This window comes from Lissotriton vulgaris, chromosome 8, assembly GCF_964263255.1.
Source record: "Lissotriton vulgaris chromosome 8, aLisVul1.2, whole genome shotgun sequence".
NCBI classification, from domain to species: Eukaryota; Metazoa; Chordata; class Amphibia; order Caudata; family Salamandridae; genus Lissotriton; species Lissotriton vulgaris.
Genome location: NC_141696.1, coordinates 487,163,565 through 487,187,360, shown reverse-complemented (window position 1 = coordinate 487,187,360; position 23,796 = coordinate 487,163,565). Strand labels below are relative to the sequence as shown.

Sequence of the window (23,796 nt, the reverse complement as noted above, 5' to 3'; positions counted from 1 at the left end):
GGGGATACCAATGCGGGCAACGGTCGATTGCTCTCAATGGTTTTCCTCCTTTGGTCGTAGGGTCATATGCTCTGACGAAACATGTCTAGGAAGGTGGGATTGTCCGTTCCAATTATCAGGTCCTCCGGAAGAGAGGACAGCACACCCACTCGGATGTTATGGGGGTTACCCTTGCAGGGGACTATGGGAAGTACCGCCACAGGGTAGGGTCTCACATCACCATGGACACACCTGATGTACACCTTTTCCCTGGGAATGACCTGTTGGGGCCGCACGTGATGTGCTTGTACCACCGATTGGCGGCAACCTGAATCTAGGAGGGCTTTGGCAGGGTTACCATTTACCTCTATACTCACTCTATATGCATGCCCCATTTCGGCTGAATATAGTACAGTCCTTGGCAGGTACCCGACTTCCATAGGTTCTTCTGCTGGTTTCTTCCTGGGGCACAGTCGGGCTATGTGGCCCCAGGTGCTACATTTGAAACATTGTGGTCCGCTATGAGGCGGGGTTTCTGGTCTCCAAGGTTTGGGCTTAGGCGGGTCCGGGACTTTCAGTGGTCTTCTCTCGGTTTTGAAGGCAGCCCTTTGTTTTTTCAGCTCCCATGGAGGGGGGTGGGGGGGTGTCTCTGTTGCACTCTCGAAAACGTAGTGGCCATTTCCACAGCTTGGGTGGTGGTAAGGTTGTGATGCTGTTTTAACCACCTCTGTGTGGCAAACGGCAGGGCCTCTAGAAACTGTTCCAGATAGATCCTGTCCATTTTTTCCTCTTTGCGCACGTGTTAGGCATTTGTCGGCAGCCATCTTTAACCGAACAAACAGTGTTTTAGGGGGCTCCCCTGGTACTCCTCGCTCTTTACGAAACCTGAGGCGGTATGCCTCTTGATCTAATCCAAGATGATCCTCTTGATATCGGCATATGGGGTGTCGCCTCTTGGATTCGCCACCTGGTAGCCACCAACAACGGCGCTAGAAAGAACGGCCACTTCGCTCCGGGCCAACCGCATGCTCGGGCAGCCCTCTCGAAGTTTAGCAAGAACGCATCTGGATCCTCGCCTGGCTGATATTTTTGAAGGGACACCGCACTGATGCTCTGAGGGGTTCCTCCTAATGTTACTGGACCGCTGGCCAGGGGAGGGTCGAGTGCACGGGCCGCCATGGCCGCTTTCATGATTTCCCTGTCGGCATCTGCTGATCGAATCTGTTGCTCCGCGAGCCACTCCAGTCTTTCCTGACCCTTCACGAGTGCCTGTACTACATCGTCCATCTTCGTTACACAGACGGATGGGTTGCCCGCATTCTCCACCACTGTAACATGCGGGGTAGGGAAGGGCAGGAGACGTGTCTTGGTTTTAGAAGGTTTTAATTGTTAAAACAACAAATCGGTACAGGTCTTTTGTGGGACGCCTCTCCTCGGTGATCGGCTTCTCTCTAGCCGGGTCTTTCGGATTAGTCCCTCCTCCCTCCTTCGGATCGGGCTCCTCCTTCGGCTGTTCTCCTTCGGCTCCGTAATGACCCAGACTCCACAGGTGAGGGGGGGGGGGGAACACAAAGAGGAAAGTATCAGTCCACACTTCCAACTATATACTGGTAGCAAGGGGTGGGGAGTGAGGGAAACCGTAAGTGCAGAACTGTACACAGGACGTGAAGGTGGTGGGTCCCCGGGGAACAGGATGGTTTAGGTGAGGCTTCTGCCTTTCTTTTTTACCCAGCCCACGATACGAGTACGCACCTCGGATAGCCACACCCCTCCAAGTGTGCGGCTGGGCGACGCGTAGTATTGGCCTCCTGGCTTTCTCCTTTCCGCTGCGTTCCTCCCGTCCTCGTCTTCACCTCCTCCTGGCGGCTCCTCCGTCTCTGATGGTACTCGGGGTGCGTACGCCTCGGTCTCTTCACCTGGCTCCTGCTTCTCCTTCACTTCCGCTCTCGTTGCTCCGATCTCCACACTGCTCCACGCCTCTCCTCTCTGCCACTCTCTGTCCGCTCCTCCGGTGTAATAACACACCTGTGGATTCTCACTGCTGCTACTTATCGGGGATCGGGACTCCTCCTCCTCCTCCATATGACCTCCCATCCAGTTAAAGGGCCCGATCTCGTCTTCTTCGTCACAGCTGTATTGCTCCACTCGGGACCACTCCGGGAGTCTCGGGGGCTGTGGAGATAAGAGGGGGGGGGGGGGTCACAGGTTATAGGTTCGCGCCGGGTATCGGGGGGAGGGCGGCTCTCGTTGGTCCTCCAGGTTACACATGTCCATTCTTTTAAACCTATTTTAATACTGCTGTCTATCAGATCTCTAGCTTTGTCTCGTTCTATTCTGCATTTGCGTCCAACCTCTCTTTCCCCATATAAATACATCTTTGTTTGCTTTTTAGGCTATTGCTCATTTGCTTTGCCTTTGAAAATTTAAATCTGCCAGTTTGTTTATAACAAGTTTATTTTCCATTTGTTTTTTGTAGATCGTGGAACCGTTGAGAGAGAAGATCAAAGACTTAGAAAAAAGGTGTGTATCTGTTTATTAATCAGCCTATAACTCAGACCCCTTGCATTAGAATCATGCAATGGTAAACACTAGTGGAATTGTCTGCTTTCACAGGGAAGTACAACACAGGCTTGGCAGCCAGAACTGATATGTGATTATGCTTGCTGATGTCTTTTGGAGAGTGTCTGCCTGGGTGTGTGATAATCTCATAATAACACAATTGCGTTCCCTTAAAGACATAACTGCAATGTACAAGCAAAGGATGGGCCAACATCTCCGGAATGTAATGCTAGAACTGTTGGCAAGACAGACTGTCAATACCCTAATGACATAAAAAACAGTGCAAAGCTGTTCAAGAGAAATTGATGGTAGCCTTTAAATCTGAATTTATCCTAGGTATCTTTTAAATTTTGTTGTTGAGAAGAATTGTTTGATAAATGACTAAGTGTCTGAGGAACTCTTTAGGCAGTGAAGGTTCTGTGGATGAGCTGTTCAAGCCTCCTTCATTAAGCAAGACGTTTTCCAGAATATAAACGTTTGTGTTGTTGGTTTCTCTCTGTATAGTTTCACCCAGAAGTACCCTCCAGTGAAATTTCTTTCAGAAAAAGATCGTAAAAGAATTCTGGTAAGTTTCTTTTGTGATACAGAAGTCTTTGTTTGAATGACGTACACTGTTGGGCTACTTTTTATAGTAAATCTTCAACTTTGCATACATACAGATGGCAACAAATTATGCGGAAGATGTTTATTTATAATGTACTCTGTTCTTGCCTCTCCTTACCTCAGGTTCGAGGCATGTGGGCTGCTGAATTCATATCTGTGCATAGATCGCCACCTAGTGTTGGGTCCGGATGATTGCACATTGTTGTCCTGGAAGAGTCTTCGAATTATCACGAGATAGGTGGCTCCTCCCCTGGACTACAGTGCGCATGGGCATCGACTCCATCCTTAGATTGTTTTTTTCCACCATTGGGTTCGGATGCATATTTGTTAACTCCAGTTCGAAATCTATAAAAACCTTTACATTTCGCCAAAAGGCCTTTAGTTATCGTCGGTATTGTCTTTGCGATCGGTGCCCAGTACTCGTTCCAGCTCTATCATCGAGCCAAACTTCAAGAAGAGCCGCGTAGCTGTTCAGCACCAAGGCCCGGTCGACGCCAGAGGCCTTATCGACGATCCATCATGGAACGGAGCCCGTTCAAGAGATGTCCCGTTTGCAACTCCAAGTATCCTCACATCGATGTTCACCCGGTGTGCAACAAGTGCCTGTCTCCGGATCACGATGAAGCCAGCTGTATGGCTTGTTCTCGGTTCCGCTCCAAGAAGACGATTCGCCTTCGACGTGCAGCGCGGAAGGAGGCCCAGCAGACGGCACCTGACCCGGTGAACATCTACGATGCCGAGGAAGATGAGTGAGTCGAGCAGGAAGTTCAAGAGAACCTGTCTGATCCTACATCGGAGATCGACTCCAGTTACGACGCAGATGTAGAAATGGTCGATAATGAAGACGTCGTCGACGAGGTAGGAGACAGCGATGCGGCCTTCGCGGCCGTGGAAGATAGCTCGAGCGAGGAGCTAGGCCCAACCGTTGGTACGGGGGCCGAGACCAAAGCACTCGATAAGGCTCAGGTCGAGGGATCGCCACATGGCCTTACCCAAGATCGAACGCATAGTTCTACAGCCTCACCTCAAGGCCCGGCTACGGACATTTCCAACGAGCCATCGGTTGACCGATCGAAATCGAAGCCAAAAGCATCGGTGTCTACAAAACCGAAAGCACCGGAAACGAAATCGAAACCGAAAGTGCGTATTACTTTGGTCGGGTCGAAGGGTTCTGAACCATCGGCACCGACGAAACAGAAGACTGTTATCGACCCGGGGAGGTCGCTACAGGGTTTCGAGCCGAAGGCCGGGGCGCCGAAGAAAGTGGCCAAGGACGTCGACCCAAAGAAGTCGACACCGAAGGCCGTAGACACTAACAAGGGACTCGAAACTCAGAACATTCCCGATCCTAAACATCGACTCGACAAGCCTAAGGGCAGTAAGGACCTCGAGTCCAAGACTAGCAGTGGCTCTAAAGACCCCGTCGAGTCAACACAGCCATCCGCCTCCTTTTCGAAGCAGGTGGCGGAATCGCTGCAACGCATCAAAGAAAAGTCTGCTGCTGTCGGGCCGAAGACCACTCCACCCCCGAAGCCAGTCCGTAAACCAACAAAGTCGTCGGCACCGATTCAGTTCACGCTGCTGCCGAAAGTGGTACCTAAAGCGTTCGCACCTAAGACCGGCGTCGAGGCGGCCAAGAAGGTGTCCATGGGGCCAAAGCCTACAACTACGGAAGGGGCCACCAAGCATCGACAGCCTCCGCAGGAAGATCAGTCAAGGCAATTAATCGACGCCGAGACGGGTAGACTTTCCATTTTCAAGCGGAAAATCGCCCCAGAACAGCCTATGGAGTCATACAAAATTCCATTGAAGAAAAAGAGGGATTCTGCTACGTCACCTCTTCTTTTTGAACCGATACAACCACAGGGACAAGACACTGCTCCTATTTCACTTACATACTCAAATGTGGATATAGGAGATGGTGACAATGAGGAATACAGTTATCCTGTAGACACTGATCCAGAAGATCGCCCTGAACCCTGGACAGACGCTGTTGACCCAGGGGATTCACAAACTGCCCCGGACAGTCATGTCTATGCTGTTAAAACGTCACCTACAGAAGACACGGCTGCGTTTAATGCACTTATTGAGAGGGCAGCAAAAAATCATGATGTCCAGCTCCATGCTGACCCTATTGAAGAAGAATTTTTGTTTGACACCTTCTCAACCTCCGAGAGAACTGTCAAAACTCTACCCATGCTTAAAGGTGTCCTGAATCACGCTGGAGACATCTTTAAGGAGACCACAAGGGCAAGGGTAATAAACCCCAGAATTGAGAAGAAATACAAGCCAGCACCTGTGTACCCTACGTATATCAAGGGACCGTTGCCGTTGGACTCTCTGGTTGTTTCCAATGCCCGCAAAAGAGCTAACTCGCAAACAACGGGTGATGCTCCTCCCCCTGACAAAGAATCTAAAGTGCTAGAAGCATCAGGGAAAAGGGTGGCAGCTCAAGCGGCCAATATCTGGCGAATCTCCAACACACAGGCACTCTTAGCCACATATGACAGGGCTCATTATGATACACTCGAGACCCTGTTGCAACACTTGCCAGATGAGTATAAGTAGGCAGCAGAAATGCTCATACAAGAAGGGAAGCTTGTATCAAACGAGTCTAAGTGTGCGCTGGACGCAGCAGACACTGCAGCTAGGGCAATTAATACAAGTGTGATGTTACGAAGACATGCCTGGCTGAGAATCTCCGGCTTCAAGCCCGAGGTACAAACCACCATACTCAATCAGCCGGTTAACCCTGATCACTTATTTGGCCCAGAGGTGGACACCACCTTAGAAAAAATTAAGAAGGACACAGAGACTGCAAAGTCTATGGGGGCTCTACAGTCGCAGCAGTTCAGGGGTGGTTCTTTTCGTCGCTCCAACAATAGAGGAGCTTCCAGAGGCCTGCTGTCCTAGCAGACACAATACAGTAAAGGAGGCACGCAGACCACCTACAACAAGAACAATAGGGGTGGCTACTGTGGAAACCGCACCAAGGGCAGAGGTCGTGGAAACAGCTCCCGATCCTCTGCCACTAACAAACAGTGACGTCTTGTCACTGCCCCCCGAACATACCACACCGGTCGGGGGGAGACTACAACAGTTCCTGCCGGTCTGGAAATCCATCACTACAGACAGGTGGGTGAGGCAGCTTATCCAGTACGGTTATTGTCTGGAGTTAACATCCACTCCACCCAACATACCCCCAAGACACCGTCCTATGTCCGCAGAGCATTTACAATTATTGCAGCAGGAGGTAGTCAGCATGCTGCAAAAAGGAGCCATAGAGCTCGTGCCTGTGGAACAAAGAGGTACAGGGGTGTACTCTCTGTACTTCTTGATCCCAAAAAAGGACGGGTCCCTCAGACCCATACGGGACCTCAGGCCCCTAAACCAGTACATTCTATCAGAACACTTTCACATGCTCACATTACAGCAGGTTCTACCGTTACTCAGTCAGGGAGATTTCCTCGCAACACTAGATCTCAAAGATGCATATTCCCATATACCGCTACACCCGTCACACAGGAAATATCTCAGATTTACCATTCAGGATCAGCATTATCAGTTCATGGTCCTCCCTTTCGGAGTGACGACAGCACCCAGGGTATTTACCAAGTGCTTGGCGACAGTGGCTGCACACCTACGGAGACAAAACGATCACGTCTACCCTTATCTGGACGACTAGCTTATCCAGGCGAAGTCAGCCCAGCAATGTGCCGCCCACATGTCCCACACCATTCACCTTCTTCACGATCTGGGGTTTTCACTGAATTATCCAAAGTCCCACCTTCAGCCAGCCCACGTACGGCAGTACTTGGGCGCAACAATAAACACTCTGGCAGCCAAAGCACAGCCAAATTCAGTGAGTATCAACAGCATGCAATTGCTAATACAGAAATTCAAACCACAACACTCACTTCCAGCACGAGTGTTGATGCAGTTGATCGGCATGATGGCCTCCTGCATCTTCATAGTCCCGCACGCGAGACTACATATGCGCCTGCTTCAGGAGTGCTTGGCTCGTCAGTGAAATCAGGCTCACGGACAATTGAAGGACCTAGTGTTGGTGACCGGTCGCGCATACAACTCTCTGCATTGGTGGAATCCACAAAACGTTTGCAGGGGCCGACCGTTCCAGGAGCCTGTGCCACAGATTATACTGACGACGGACGCATCTCTCCAGGGATGGGGAGCTCATGTACTCCACTACACAGTGCAGGGACTATCGACAGCACAGCAGAAAAAGATGCACATCAACCTTCTGCAACTGATGGCTATCTTCATGGAAATGAAAGCATTCAAGGTACATTTGTACAACAAGGTGGTGTTGATCCGGACGGACAACATGACGGCCATGTACTACATACAGAAGCAGGGAGGTACACACTCTCCACAGTTGTCTCATCTGGCTCCGAGCATGTGGAAGTGGGCCATTCAGAGAAACATCTTCCTCATGGCAGAACACCTCCCAGGCAAGGACAATCAGATGGCGGACCTGCTCAGCAGGCACAGCCACCAGATGCACGAGTGGGAGATACATCCATCAGTACTCCACCCGTACTTCCAGCAGTGGGGTCATCCACAAATAGACCTCTTCGCCACAAGGGAAAACGCAAAATGTCAAAAGCTTTACTTCCAGGTTCCCACACCCACAGTCGCAGGGAAAAGCGATATGGATGAATTGGTCAGGCATATTTGCGTACGCTTTTCCCCCAGCACCACTAATACCGCTGGTGGCACGCAAGCTGAAGCAGCACTCGATAACTCTCATCCTGGTTGCTCCAACGTGGACACGCCAACCATGGTACACCACATTTCTAGAACACTCCGTGATACCGCATACAAAGGCTGCACCGCACGCCCAGGTTTTTGACGCAGAGCCATGGCGACATTCAGCATCCAGATCCGCAACAGCTCAACCTGGCGATCTGGCTCCTGAGGTCTTAGAATTTTGCTACCTCAACCTGCTTCCTGACTGTATGGATATCATAAGGGAGGCAAGAAAGCCCACCACTAGAGCATGTTATGCGGCAAAATGGAAGCGGTTTGTCATTTATTGTGCCAGCAACAACATTAATCCGCTAGATGCATCTACTCACAACATCATCTGTTATCTGTTACATCTATACAAATGCAATCTGGCCTATGCTTCCATTCGTATACATTTATCCGCAATAGCAGCTTATCTCCAAAACAGGCAGCATCTCTCACTTTTCAGAGTGCCTGCCATCAAGCTTTTCTGGAGGGACTCAAACAAGTTATTCCTCCCCGACACCCGCCAGCACCTGTATGGAACCTAAATGTGGTCCTCACCAGACTGATGGGTCCACTTTTTGAGCCTCTACACTCATGAGAGATACAATTCTTGACATGGAAAGTGGCTTTTCTAATAGCAATCACATCGCTACGACGAGTTAGTGAACTTCAGGCACTAACTATCCAGGAGCCATTCATACAGATTTACTCCAACAGGGTGGTACTACGCACTAACCCTAAGTTTCTGCCTAAGGTGGTTTCACAGTTCCATATCAATCAAAGTATAAAACTGCCAGTGTTCTTCCAAAATCCTGAGTCAGTGGCAGAGAGAATGCTCCACACACTAGATGTCAAAAGAGCTCTAATGTACTACATAGATAGGACAAAAGATTTTAGGAACACAAAACAACTGTTTGTTGCCTTTTCCCCACAACACAAAGGCAACCCCATTTCTAAAGCGGGTATAGCCAGGTGGATCGTTAAGTGCATACAGATTTGCTATCAAAAGGCTAAGCGCACATTAACAGTTCCCCCAAGAGCCCACTCCACACGAAAGTTGGGGGCCTCCATGGCTTTCCTTGGAAACATTCCGTTTGAGGAAATTTGTAGAGCAGCCACATGGTCTACCATACACACATTTATAAAACACTACTGCGTAGATGTGCACTCTAAACAGCAGGCAGCTGTAGGGCAGGCTGTTCTAAGAACACTTTTTCAGACTGCTGCAGCCGGCACAGGCGGCCGCCGCTAATAGAGGGACTGCTATATATTCTATGCACAGATATGAATTCAGCAGTCCACATGTCTCTAACCGAATATGCTACCTACCAGAATGCATCTGTTCTTGGCATGTAGGGCTGCTGACATTCATATCGCCCGCCCTCCTCCCCGGCGCCTGTAGCGGCTGCAGCACTCAGAATTACTCTTAGCAGTGTCATCACTTACTGAATTACACTCCATCTCTGCCACAATGGCTAAAAACAATCTAAGGATGGAGTTGATGCCCATGCGCACTGTAGTCCAGGGGAGGAGCCATCTATCTCGTGATACTTCGAAGACTCTTCCAGGACAACAATGTGCAATCATCCGGACCCAACACTAGGTGGCAATCTATGCACAGATATGAATGTCAGCAGCCCTACATGCCAAGAACAGATGCATACTGATAAGTAGCATATTTGTTTCCTCCTCCTCTTCAAAGTTGATGGCATATTATTAGGGATAGGGTTGGGAAGAACATGAAAGGCAATCCTCAAAGTGTACCTGTCTTGCAGACTTGTGATATTTATCACATTCTTGTACCTTCATTGTAGCATACAAATAGAACAGCACACTTGTTATGTTTAGAGAGAAGAACCTCAAAAATGAAATTTTGGCACAATACACACAATTGGGCAAAACACATCAAGGATTATTGCTTTCAATAATTTGAATAAATGAAGTGACTTTAGAGTTCAACTGTTTATTTGCTTGACTCTATCCAGAAGCTGTTATAATCTCAAGTGTGGATTAATGACATGGAACGATTCTCTCAAGTTTTGTAAAAATGGCAACTTCAAGTCTATTGAGAGAGCAAAACAAGTGAACTCATATTTGGCTGTGAAAGTCTTTAAAAACCTAAATGCAGGAACTCATCTAATGCACCCACAACTAGTCTCTGGCATGATGTTATATGTATAGTTAAGTCAGTGTAGTTGTTCAGTGTTGCTAGATTAACTTTAATTTGCAAATAGTCTAACTAAAATTAACTGGAAAGAATATTTTGAAGAGGTATGTGTATTTTTGACGTCATATCTGTGTATAGATGTCTAATTGTTTAACAAGACTGTATACACTCTTTCTAAGTGATGGGAAGGTAAGGCCTCCTCCCCCGTCCATTGGTTCTAATGTCACACACATGTGGATCCAGCCACAGTCTGCTGCTATTTAGCCATTCGATCAGCTGTACAAGTCCGCATAGCGAGGGCCAAGCACTGTACTTCAAATGTGTCAATCCTCGGAGTCCTAGCCTTGCCCTTCAAGGGAAGTGGTGTGCTGCATTGCTCTAAACCTGCTCAATCCTCAAGTCTCCGTCTCCTTTTGTAAATCTCCAGCATTTGGGGACCGTGTGCTTAATCGCTCCTAAGTGGCCTCTATGACAATCATGAATTGTGAGCTCACAACACTGTGCATGCAGGGACATTAGGTCAGAATGGAAAATGTAGTTGGGCATAGTCGGATGTGGTTGAAGGTTTTGAATGACCTGGTGGGTCACTTAGCAGCTAAGCTAACATACCTCTGTGATGGATAAAGACAACGGCAAGCAAAATGCCGGTTCCCATTTGTTATGCTAAAATGCATTATGAAAAACCGCATTTTGCTTTAAACTTGTTTACCCTTCAGCCATAAATTAGAAGTCTGCCTTTCAGCTTACGATTCAGAAAAGGGGGTGGTGATGAACAGAGTGTCTGAATTAAGCAGACCACTCTTACCCAGTCCAAAGATCAGGGCTTGATCCATCACCGTTATTTATCTCACTGCACCATCCCAGCTCAAACCTGGCTATATGCAAATCAGTCTGTCCCGGGCCCAGTGCATCATGGGAACAGGGCAGACTAAACTACCAAGCCAATTCTTTCACCAGAAAGGAGACAAGCTACCGGGGACCAGTTTCTGGCATTTCAGCCGTCTTCGGCCCGGCTTGCTTGAATCCTGATGGTGCAGTGAGAAAGGGACTCATGTCTGAGTATACCCTGCCACACCTATAGTGGCCAAAAACGATTCAGAAAAGGGGGTGGTGATGAACAGAGTGTCTGAATTAAGCAGACCACTCTTACCCAATCCAAAGATCAGGGCTTGATCCATCACCGTTATTTATCTCACTGCACCATCCCAGCTCAGAACCTGGCTATATGCAAATCAGTCTGTCCCTGGCCCAGTGCATCATGGGAACAGGGCAGACTAAACTACCAAGCCAATTCTTTCACCAGAAAGGAGACAAGCTACCGGGGACCAGTTTCTGGCATTTCAGCCGTCTTCGGCCCGGCTTGCTTGAATCCTGATGGTGCAGTGAGAAAGGGACTCATGTCTGAGTATACCCTGCCACACCTATAGTGGCCAAAAACGATTCAGAAAAGGGGGTGAGCTTAAGCCTTTAGTAGACTGTTATGTATTTCAGACAGATATGTCTAGCTGTGGATTACTCACCTCAAAAAAACTTCTCAGGGTGCAGCATAAATCTGGCAAATGTTCTCTTATAATGCTACCTGGCGTTGCAGTGTGGCTCCATTTTGACTCTATACTGCCACAGAAGTGATGACTGAGCCACATGTAAACGCTACACTTGCTGGCTGACTTAAGTTTCTTTGTTGTTGTGCTTCTTAATGTGGATCCGGCGCGCCGCTCCCAATTTCATTAGCCTTCCAACGACTCCTAAAAAATCGAACAAAATCCATTGTGCTAGTGAATGATGTCCACTCCTAACACTGCAAGTTTCAACCATGCTGTGTCTATAGAAAACACACGCTGGTCATGGACCTACATTTGATGTGTCTTAAGTGCTTCATTGCAGGACATGACTCGAAGTCAAGCGACAAGTGTGCTATCATGCACCCAAAGGTGATCCGGGACAGAGGCGAAGCTGTACCTTGCTAAACGCACTCATGGGCCTCAAGCAGGTCTCGCCCCAAGTCTAAAGCCCGGCTTGCTGCCACTCTTGCAAGATGTCAGCATCGTTGTTGAAGTCCTCCAGTAAGTCAAAATCAAAGTCCAAATGCAAACAGAAGAAAGAGAAGCAGGACTCTACCCAAACTGCCAGTCTCTATCAAAAGAGAATGATTGAGGGCATGACTGTCATTCTCTTTCCTTCCAATTCTACAATTGATCCCAGTGCACCACAATTTTCCTAAACCCATGCTGCAGATATTTGAAGTCTATCCACCTCCCTCTGGCGTGCCTTTAGGCTCCAAGGGTCCGAAAGAGTCTCCAAACAGATAGCTACCAGCAAATCTGTCCTTGACACAGTCTCAACCCCTTGAACCCATTACGAGGGCCATTCTGACTCCGGTACAAACTTCCATCATTGCTCCACAACCTTCTCCAATAACTCCAACTAACTTCATTGGCGCGGAAGAGGATTAGGTGCTGTTTCTAGTGTGTGACCCGACCAAAGTCCTGCTACGAAATTGTTAAGGAGCAAATGGTGGCCATACAGTTTGGCCCTGATCCAGTACCTCTATCAGGGTGAACACTTCATCAGAGGCTCCATTTTTTTGGCTTCAAATTTCACCTCCACACATAGATGATGATGTGGGGAGAGGGATGGTCTACTCCCTCATTTATGATGATGGCAATTTTTACATAGACTTGCAAGATGCCAGTGGGCTTGATACTTCCCCTGATACAGGGTTTCATTTGCCATTTGACTCACCAACCATAAGAGAGTGCATTATTTGCAGTAGTATTCTGACAAGCATCTGATATCTAGGACCTACAACTTCCCTCTATTTGATACCAAGACTAATACCCTTCTTTTTCCTCCTCAGCCAGCCTAGTATTGCAATCGTTCAGCACAGTATGCTTATAGGGCCAATACATGCAAGCCTTCTGGGACATAGCCAGCAAGATCTTGATAGCAGCACTGGAAAACCTTAGGACCTCACTATCTCAAATAAGTCATGACTTGTGTTGGCCTTGATGCAACAGATTGTTTGGGAAGGGCGTTTGACACCATTGTGATGCTCTGCCACCATATGTGGATGCTCTCCACAAGACTTTCTGGAGACTTACTGGCATCTAATTTGGAAATACTTTTCGATAGTTCAGACCTGTTTGGTTAGAAAGCCAATTCTGTCTTTGAACATTTAAAAAAAATTAGGGGCACAACAAGCTTCTTGGGCCTTCTGGTGCTTGGGAGTTTATGATATTCTGAGGGTTCCCTAGGGGGATGGTAGGAAGGCGTTGTCAGTTTCTCCAACCGCAGCTTCAATCACCCCAGTGCTTTCAAGGCAAAGAATGTGGATCTGGCCTGCAACATTCAGGCCAACAAGGTTACCAGTACTCCCAGTCCCCATCCCCTACGACAGCAGCCACCAAGCCACTATAGCATGCCTTGAGTGGTGCACAATCAACTTGTGAGAGGCAGGATCAAACACATTTTTACAGGGTGTGCTCCATCATATCTGAGAGATGAATCCTTCAAATCGTTCAGCAAGTCTGTGGCCTACCCTTTCATTCAGCTCCCCCAGATCACCACCACACTCCACCACATCAGAGCAAATCTCAGAGGAATGCCTGTCCATTCATTTTGCAAGAGGTTTAAGTCCTACTTTCCATAGGGGCTATAGGAGGAGTTCTCACCTCTAAAAAAAATGTGCTACTCCCACTATTTCCTTTTGCTGAAGAAGAATGGAGGCCTTCAGCCCATTTTAGAGCTGCGACCTCTGAATGGCAAATTCAGAATACTCATACTGGCCAAGATCCTGTTTGCCCTGGATAGTGTCCTTGGACATGCTGGACACTAATTTCCATAAACCTGTCCTGCAATTGTTTAATTTATGACAGGGTCATTTTCAGTTTGCCGTGCTCCTCCTCTGCCTCACCAGTGCTCGTCGGGTGTTCATGAAAAAGATGGTGGTGGTCGCTGCCCATCTTTTGGGGGTCAAGGATAGTAGCTTTCCCTTAACTCCGCAATTTGTTGTGAAGACTGGCTCTCCACAGGCAGTCGTAGACCACACATACACACAACGTTAAACCTCCTCACATAGTTGGGGTTCATGATCAACAAGCTGATGTTTCACCTGACTCCTTCCTTGAGGCTTTCTTTCATTGAACTGGTCCTGGATGGGGTGGAGTTCTTCATTACAATGACTCCAGGGCATTTGGGATAATATTGTCACATTTCTGACTTTCTCCTGGATCTCTGCAGCACTGGTATATTCATGTTCTGTGGGGCCCTTTGGAATCTACTAGACACCATCTCTCCGGACGTCGCCTTCCTAACAGAAACATGGATGAACGCCTCATCAGCTCCAGACATCACCATAGCCATCCGGGACGGCTACAAGATCATCCGAAAAGACCGCACCATCCAAACAGGAGGCATCGCCATCGTCCATAAGAACTCCATCCGCATCTCAACCAGCTCCGACGTCAACTTCACTATCGCCGAACATCTTCACTTCCAGATCCACACCGACCCCAAGACCACACTCAGAGGCACCCTCCTCTACAGGCCACCAGGACCCCGTACACAATTCAGTGAAGACATCACTGACTTCATCACCCCACACGCCCTCCCCTCCGAGGACTACATTCTACTGGGAGACCTCCTGGAAAAGAGCAACAACAGCAACACCACCACCCTTCTGGACAATCTAGCCAACCTCTGACTCAAACAACTAGTAAACACCCCCACCCACTACGCAGGACACACACTCGACCCTATCTTCACCTCCAGCAAGCACATCTCCTTCAATCACACCACAGCTCTCCATTGGACGGACCACAGCTGCGTTCACTTTAACTACAAAAAGACCACCATCCACAACCACCCTCAACCTACTCTGCGAAGAAACTGGAACAAAATCACCATCGACCAGATCTCCACATCGCTTCTCCAAAACCCCCCTGCCTATTCGTCGAACCCTAACCTAGCAGCCATTAACCTCACACAATGGCTAACCCACAGCGCCGACAACCTAGCACCCTTGAAAAAACGTCAAATCAAGCTAGGCAGCAAAAACGCCCCCTGGTTCAACGATGACCTTAAGAGATCCAAGAAACTCTGTCGCTCCCTTGAGAAAGCCTTGAAAAAAGACCCAAACACTAGCACCAGAGACGCCTTCAAAAACGCCACCCGTAAACACCACCAACTGATCCGTACAGCCAAGAAATCCGCATTCAAAGACCGACTAGACAACAACGGCCACAACAGCAAGGAACTATTCAACATCGTCAAAGAGTTTACCAACCCCACTGCCAACTCCAACAACATCACTCCCTCTCAAATCCTTTGCGACTCCCTAGCTTCATTCTTCCACGACAAAATCGCCGACATCCATAACAGCTTCAACAACCAACCCGGAGACCAACCCACCCAACCTACCTCCGAACCTAAACCCCCCTTGAACATCCTTTACGACTGGAACCCAATCTCCACTGAGGACACCATTCGCCTGATGAACTCCATCCACTCAGGATCCCCCACAGATCCATGTCCCCACCACATCTTCAACAAAGCAGACTCCATCATCGCACCCCACCTCCGAGACGTCATCAACTGCTCTCTCAACTCCGCCACCTTCCCGGAAAGCTGGAAACACGCCGAACTCAGCGCCCTTATGAAAAAACCCACAGCAGACCCCACCGAACTCAAAAACTACCGCCCATCTCGCTCCTACCATTCCCGGCCAAAGTCATTGAGAAAGCCGTCCACAACCAGCTCGCCGCCTTCCTCGAAACCAACAAATCCCTCGACTCCTCACAGTCCGGCTTCCGAGCCAAACACAGCACCGAAACCGCCCTCATCGCAGCAACAGACGACATTCGAACACTACTGGACAACGGAGACACAGTCGCCCTCATCCTCCTTGACCTCTCCGCAGCCTTCGACACAGTCTGTCACAGCACCCTTATACAACGCCTCAACAACATCGGAATTCAAGGAAAAGCACTGGACTGGATCACTTCGTTCCTTGCCGGAAGAACTCAGAGAGACGGCCTCCCACCGTTTAAGTCAGAAGCCACCGAAGTCATCTGCGGCGTGCCACAAGGATCTTCACTCAGTCCCACCCTCTTCAACGTATACATGAGCCCCCTCGCGACCATCGCACGCCAACACAACCTCAACATCATCTCCTACGCTGATGACACGCAACTGATCCTCTCACTCACCAAAGACCCTAACACCGCCAAAACCAACCTACATGAAGGGATGAAAGAAGTAGCTGAGTGGATGAAGCACATCCGTCTTAAACTGACCTCAGACAAAACAGAAGTCCTCATCTTAGGTACTTCCCCTTCCGCCTGGGACGACTCTTGGTGGCCAGCGGCCCTAGGAAAAGCACCCATCCCAACGGACCACGCACGGAACCTGGGCGTCATCCTGGACTCCTCACTCTCGATGACCAGACAAGTCAACGCCATTTCATCTTCTTGCTTCAACATTCTTCGCATGCTCAAAAAAACATTTCGCTGGATCCCCACCGAAACCAGAAAAACGGTCACCCACGCACTGGTTACTAGCCGCCTGGACTACGGAAACACCCTGTACGCCGGTACCACCGCAAAACTTCAGAAAAAACTCCAACGCATCCAAAACGCCTCAGCCAGACTCATACTAGACATCCCGCGTAAAGACCACATTTCCGGTCACCTGAAAGACCTCCACTGGCTCCCTGTCAATAAGAGGATAACGTTCCGCCTCCTCACCCACGCACACAAAGCACTCTACGAACTTGGACCCGAATCCCTCAACACGCGACTATCCTTCTACACCCCCTCCCGCCAGTTACGTTCTTCCCACCAAGCCCTCGCTGCTGTTCCACGCATCAACAAAACCACCATGGGGGGGAAGATCCTTCTCCTACTTAGCGGCTAAAACCTGGGACTCCCTTCCCATTCACCTCCGCCTTACTCAAAACCACCTAGCCTTCAGAAAGCAGCTTAAAACCTGGATATTCGACAAGTAATTCCCCACCCTTCCTCAAGCGCCTTGAGACCCTCTGGGTATGTAGTGCGCTATATAAATGACTTGACTTGACTTGACATGTACACTTAATGGTTACCATCCAACTTTCCAAGGAGATTGTGAGCTATCTGTAGTAATGACTAATTGACTGCAATTGGACCAGTGGCTGGCCACTCTCCCTTCCCTGTTCAGAGCTGACCATTTTTTATTTTTATTTATTTATATAAAATTTGTAACGCGCGCAGTTACCCAGGGGCATCCCGGCGCTGTGAACACAGACACGAAAGGCTATTCCTCAATCCTACACTGGAAATAAGTGTGTTTTAAGTAGTTTCCTGAAGTGCAGGATATTGGGCTCAGCACGGATCTTAAGGGGCAAGGAATTCCAGTGTGACGCTACTTGCACCGAGAAGCGTCGGCCCCCAGAGCGAGCTCTTTTTACTCTTGTGGTCTGTATCAGATGTCTTTGATCCGAGCGCAGTGGGCGTGTGGGCTTGTAGGGGCGTGCCATAGAAGACAGAATAGAAGGGCCCCTGCCGTACAAGATTTTATGGGCCGTACATAGCGCCTTAAATTTCACCCGCTCCTTAACAGGGAGCCAGTGGAGCGCTTTCAGGGCGGGGGCAGCTGATTGTCTACGCGGCACATCCATTAACACCCTCGCTGCTGCATTCTGCACCTGCTGAAGGGTTTTGAAAGTTGCTTCTGGGGCGCCCAAAAATAGTGCGTTCCCGAAGTCGAGCCGCGACAAAATTAGGCCGCGAATCAAAAGCTTCCTGGAAGAGTTAGGGAGCAGAGGTAACACTTTGCGAGCGGATCGCAGCAAGCCAAAGCATACCCCCGCGGTTTTCCTAGCATGGGTCCTGAAGGATAGATCCTCCTCCAACCAAACCCCCAAGCTCTTGATTTCCTTCTTGGGGGATGGTGGATCACCCAGGGACCGCGGCCAGCAACTGGTGATGAGAGAGGGACAGGCCTTGCCCAGCACCATCAGCTCAGTCTTGTCACCGTTGAGCTTCAGCGCAGACTGAGACATCCAACGATGAACATTGGAGAGACAGTCATGAAGGACTTCGGGTTGTTCTTCCAGCTGGGTGAGGCCCACAACCAGCTGCGTATCATCAGCGTAGCTGATGATCTTCACTCCTGAAGGGGAGACCACTCTTTCAAGGGGAGCCATATAGGTGTTAAATAAGGTAGGGCTCAAAGATGAGCCCTGCGGGACTCCACATTGAAGAGGGAACAAGGTGGACTGTTCTCCCCCTTCCCAGACTTGATAGGACCGGTCTGAGAGGAAGGATTTCAACCATTTGAGGGCCGTCCCTTTAACACCCACCTCTGTCAGCCGTTGGAGGAGCACCTGATGGTTAACGGTGTCAAAGGCCGCACTCAAGTCCAAGAGGATCACTGCCACTGACCCCCCTGAATCGAGAATGCTCCTTGCTTCCTCCACCACTGCCAGTAAGGCTGTATCTGTCCCCTGACCAGGGCGAAAACCCGTCTGGGAGTCCCCTAGCAAATGGTGGTCTTCAAGATGGCGAGAAAGTTGGTAATTGACCAGCTTCTCTGCGACTTTAGAAAAACCGGGCAGGAGTGAAATGGGCCTAAAATTGGCCAAATTAGACGGATCTAATCCCGGTTTCTTCAAAAGTGCTTTGACAACAGCGGATTTCCACCTTTGAGGCACTATTCCTTGTGCAAGCGAAAGATTAATAAGATCCGCAAGCGGAGTGGAAAGAACATTTGCCACCTGTTTGAGGGATTTCATAGGCGCCGGGTCACTAGGAGACCCACTCTTCATCTTTTTCAGGACCTTTTCGACCTCCTCCTCTGAGAAGGGGCCGAACGATAGCAGCTCAGCGGGAATTATTGTTGAGCTGGTGTCCATTTCCACGCTCTGCAACAACGCTGGCAGTGAGGACAGAATCTTTTCGATTTTCAAATGAAAGAAGTTGGCGAGCTCCTCACATTTCTCCTGCGGGTTGTCATGGACAACTGGGGGAACCGGGGCCTTCAACAGCTCTTTAAAGATCTTAAAAGATTCCCCTGGGGAATTGCTTGCCTTCTCGATCCGAACACTAAAAAAGTTCTTTTTAGCCTCCTTCAAAGCCACCTTGTACTTCCTCATCCCTGCCTTGTAATCATTCCGATTTTCGTCGGTCCGCTCTCTTCTCCAAGCGCGTTCTAATCTTTTGCATGACGTTCTAAGAACCCTAAGTTCGGGCGTATACCAAGGGGCAGAGCCAACTCTTCTTTCTCTGAGAGGCCTCCTCTTTTTCGGGATCAGGGAATCCAGGGTGTTAGTGATCCAATTACCCACCTGCTGATCCGCCATAGTGGGGTCAGTAGCAGGGGGAGGACAGGTTCTTGCTAACTCGGCTGCCCAACTTCCCACTGGCAGCCTCGACCAGATACGTTCCACAGTATGCCGTTGAGGTACCGGGTCTCTCCCTTTCACCCACTGCCAATTGAAAGGAACCATATGGTGGTCAGTCCAGGGAAGAGCGAAGGGATGTAGGGCAAGCAAATTTTTTGAATTCGCAAAAATAACATCCAGCTGATGGCCTCTCTCATGGGTGGCGCCGACGTTAACAAGGTGAAGGTCAAGTGCACCCAACATGCCTTGTAAGTCTTTCGCCCATCTATCATGAGGGTCATCAAAGTGCACGTTAAGGTCTCCAATAACTAAAAAATTAGATGATGCCGCGGCTAAAGGTATGACTGCTTCGATAAGAGAGTCTACAAAGTTACCCATGGTAGCAGGAGGCCGGTAAAGGAGGCCTGATATAGAGAAAGTGGGGGATAGTCGCAACACGAATTGGCAGCTTTCTGAATTATTAATGCCGCAATCCACAGCCTTGCACATGAAATTGTCTCTATATAGGATGGCTACCCCTCCCCCGCTTCCATCTGGCCTGTCCTGATGAAATATGAGGTATCCAGATGGGAGGGCTTTTACAATATCCGGACCAGAGCTAGAGGTTAACCAAGTTTCTGTAAGAAACAACACATCCAGCTTATGGTCAATGATCAAAGAATGGATTTCAGTGGCATGACAGGGTATGGACCTACAGTTAAGCAGCGCCATAGATAACAGTGTTTGGTCCCTGGTTACACGGGCCACACCACAGAGAGCACAGTTCAAATAGGGGGTACCCTCTTCCCATCGGTAGTTACAACCCAAACATCTCGGGGCACGTAGTGACATCAGATCATTCCTAGTGTACCTAATCCTAGGACCCATGTGTTGTACAGGAAGGAGCAGATTGCCATGCCCTGAGCCCGGCTGAGCGCGGACGGGCGCTGACGGGCTGGACTCAGGCGCGACTCCGGCGCAGGTCCGGCGCGTCCGCTGCCCGCGTCCGCTGCGCGGAGGCATGCCTAACCGTTTAAATAGAGCGACTAGAGCGCTCGTCCAATCGCGCCCAACCCAAGATGGCCGCCAACTGCAGCAACCCGGGACCCGATAAGCTTAGCCTCGAGGACGGCCAAGCCCCCCTGGGAAGCGAGGAACAATAATAAAGGTGCTAGCGTGACTTCTAAATAATATCAGCCCATAAGGTATGCTAATCTGTTTCGAGGGGGGGGGGGGGGTCGGACACAAAGGGAAATTCTATACAGCAGTAGCAATATTGAAATTTTTAAAAGTTTTAGATTTTAAAAGGAGCGACCGCTCGGGAGCAGCCTTAAGCGTCTGTAAAAAATTAATGATGCCAGACGACTTACTGCTGGATTGGCTAGGTCATCTGGCAAGATGGAGATCAGAGGTTAGTGGTCTCTGATGGAAGCCCTACTCCATATCAACTTGGTGGAGTTGTGAGCTGTTTGATCATTCGAGAAGGCCTCCCTAACATCCATCAAAGGGAGGAAGATACAGGTTTTCATGGACAACGCCCCACCATGTGGTTTTGCAACAAATCGAGTGGAGTGGGGTTCTGAACCCAGGGCAGGAGGTTCTAGCTTCAGGACTTGTTTGGAGCATCAGAGTATCAATCTTATCACGAATCTGGCTTGGTCCTTGAAATCCAAAACAGACGAGCACACCAGATGGTGTCTGGCAGACCATGAATGGTGATTACATACCCAAGATGGCACATGAGGTCTTCGGCAGAACCATAGCTAGATCTTTTCACCACTGTCAAACACAGTGTCGAATTTTGCTAATTGGAGTTTCTGTGAGAATACTCACTAGAAGATTAAATGTGGCTTAAATGAAGCTCTGTGCTCCTGTAGGTGTCCAGAGTTCTGAAAAAGATCAGGAACCACGGGCCCCAAGTCATTCTACTGGCTATGAAATGTGCGAGGAGAGTGTGGTCCTAGGAGCTATTCTGGTAATGAGCACCTATCCTCCGATCAGGCTGCCACTTTGGGAGGATCTTCTGTCTCAGCAATAGGACTGGGTCCTCCACCGGAATATACACAATCTACACCAGCAGGCATGAAGATTGAGCGGCAGCAGTTGACTGCATTTGTGCAGCTCGAAGTAGTGGGTCTCACTCTCACCACCAGACACTCTTCCACAAAGTTCATTTATGCTGGGCAATGGGACAAGTTTGTGACTTGGTGTGTCATCACAAGCTTAAGATTCACCTTTTGGGCCAAGGACATCAAGATGGCGGTCGCACTTTAAGTGTGCTCCGGACCCCCATCCGTCATCCGTCCTAAACCCACCGCCAAGAGTCACTATCCTACACCTCCGCTGCTACCCCTGCACTTGCCTGCCTGTGCTGTGTCCTCCGGTGCCGTTTAGGTCCCTGACGAAGGCCGGATACCGCCGCTGCTGCCCCTGCCTCTCCGGGCCGTGCGCCCATCAAGATGGCGGCCTCCTGGTGAAGGTCGCGGCGGCCCCGTGCCGCGACCGGTGCTGCCCGCCCTCGGACCCTTGGTAGCACTCCAACCCTGACGGACCGGACGGACGGCGGTGGCGGCCGGGCTCCCCTTGGGGCTTGCGATGTGTCCCGCGTGAGCCTTGGCCGGTCCGCGAGCCCCTGTGCCTCGGGGGCCTGGCGGAATGTGAGGAGGCCTTGGGGGTGATCCGCCCGGAATCCTCAGACTGACGCCACTCCTGGGGCGACGCTTGGGCACCCGCCTGCGGCCCATTGGTGATCACGACGTCATGGACCTGCTGCAAGAGGGGGGGCGCTCCCTGCACCTGGGCCCCCCCGCCTGGCCCTGACGACCGCCTGTGGGGGCTGTTTCCTTTATACCCTACAAAACATCTCTATTCCACTCCCCCGTGTCTGGTTTCGGGAGCTGGATGGATCCCTATCCCGGTTCCTCTGAGGCGGCAGGCGACCACGGATTTCGTTTGCACACAGCCGCATCCCACCCTACGACGGAGGCCTAGGGGTGACTCCTCTCTACCTCTACTATCTCGCCACCAAACTCATAGTTATCCACGACTGGTATGCGGGCGGACTTCCCTCAGATACAGGCCCTCCTCTACGGCTGCTCGATTCCGCGAGCCTTGGCCCCCATTACCAGAGCGGTCTTGCTGGCCTGGCGTACTTCCCTAAGCCGCATGGGATGGGAACCTCACACTTACCCGCCATACGCCACTCTGGCACTGGAACTGGCTCCAAGAGGTAGCGTCCCTGAACGGGTTCCGACGTTAGGATCTCATTGGGGTGTCGGTGCTAGGAGACGTATGGGTGGGGGACCATATTCGAGCCTTTGCCGACCTACAGCAGCGTCGCGCCCTTCCCCACGCCCAACACTTCCGCTACCTCCAGCTGCATCCCTTGACCACTTGCGTGCACGGTGGGAGGGGTGGGTGGGATCCCTGGAAGAGGCCGACTGGAGGGACGCCTTGATGGCCCTACGTACCCTGACCACGTCCTCCAAGTTGCGGCTGGTACAGATATATTACCTGCACACGTCCTACCTCGCCCCAGAGAGGCTCTTTCGAACCCACTTGAGAGCCTCCCCAGATTGCCCTAGATGTGGCAGCTCCCCGGTCGATTTCTTTCACATGGTGTGGGCATGCCCAGGACTGGGGAGGTTTTGGAGGGGAGTGGAGAGGGAGTTAACACAAGCCCTGGGCTGGGAGGTCCCCCATGACCCAATTCGGATGCTCCTGGGGATATTTGATGGCCTAGATGGCAATAGATCGGACAAGCGCCTGCTGGGGACGGCAGTGGCCGTGGCTAAGCGGGACATCACACGTCACTGGCTGCGAGACTCCGCTCCCACGGTGAAGGGCTGGAGGAGAGGGGTTGACTGGTGCGGCCCCAGGAGGAGGCCCTTTGCGAATCTAGGGGTTCATCGGAACAATTCTCTAAAATTTGGGGGAAAGGGTTCAATTTGCTGCCACCGTGAACATTGATATTTGCTTTGTTTTTTGCTCAATCCAAATGTATGCGCTGTCGGACTGGATTAATTTATACCCTTTTATGAATGCTGCTGATTTTCTCCAATTGTACCTATTAGTTGCTGAGCTGCCGCCAATGAATTTTCCTTGTTGTTTTAAAAATGTCAAAGTTGATTATCAAAAAAAAAGATTCACCTTTTACTATCTAAGCTGTCATTTAAAAAAAAATGTTTCTTTGTCTCACTGTCTTGCAGAGGGCACTATGAATGGTTATTTGGTGCCCTTTTTGGACATTTTGCGTTTGGTGTATCAACAGGCCTTGCTTAAATCACATGTTGTGATGAGGTTTATGAAAAGGCTTGACAAGCATGTTTCCTCCTAAACCATCTGTGTTACCACAGTGGGACCGTAGTTTGTTCTT

General features: G+C 50.0%; 1 protein-coding gene across 1 annotated transcript in view; it reads left to right on the top strand.

The window, feature by feature from the left end:
- UXS1 (UDP-glucuronate decarboxylase 1) overlaps positions 1 to 23,796 on the top strand; it is a 226,566-nt gene that overhangs the window by 83,794 nt on the left and 118,976 nt on the right. The window contains exons 4-5 of the mRNA XM_086934303.1: positions 2,456 to 2,499; positions 3,043 to 3,103. Of these exons, the coding sequence (XP_086790429.1) occupies positions 2,456 to 2,499; positions 3,043 to 3,103 (105 nt within the window). The remainder of the gene's footprint in view (positions 1 to 2,455; positions 2,500 to 3,042; positions 3,104 to 23,796) is intronic.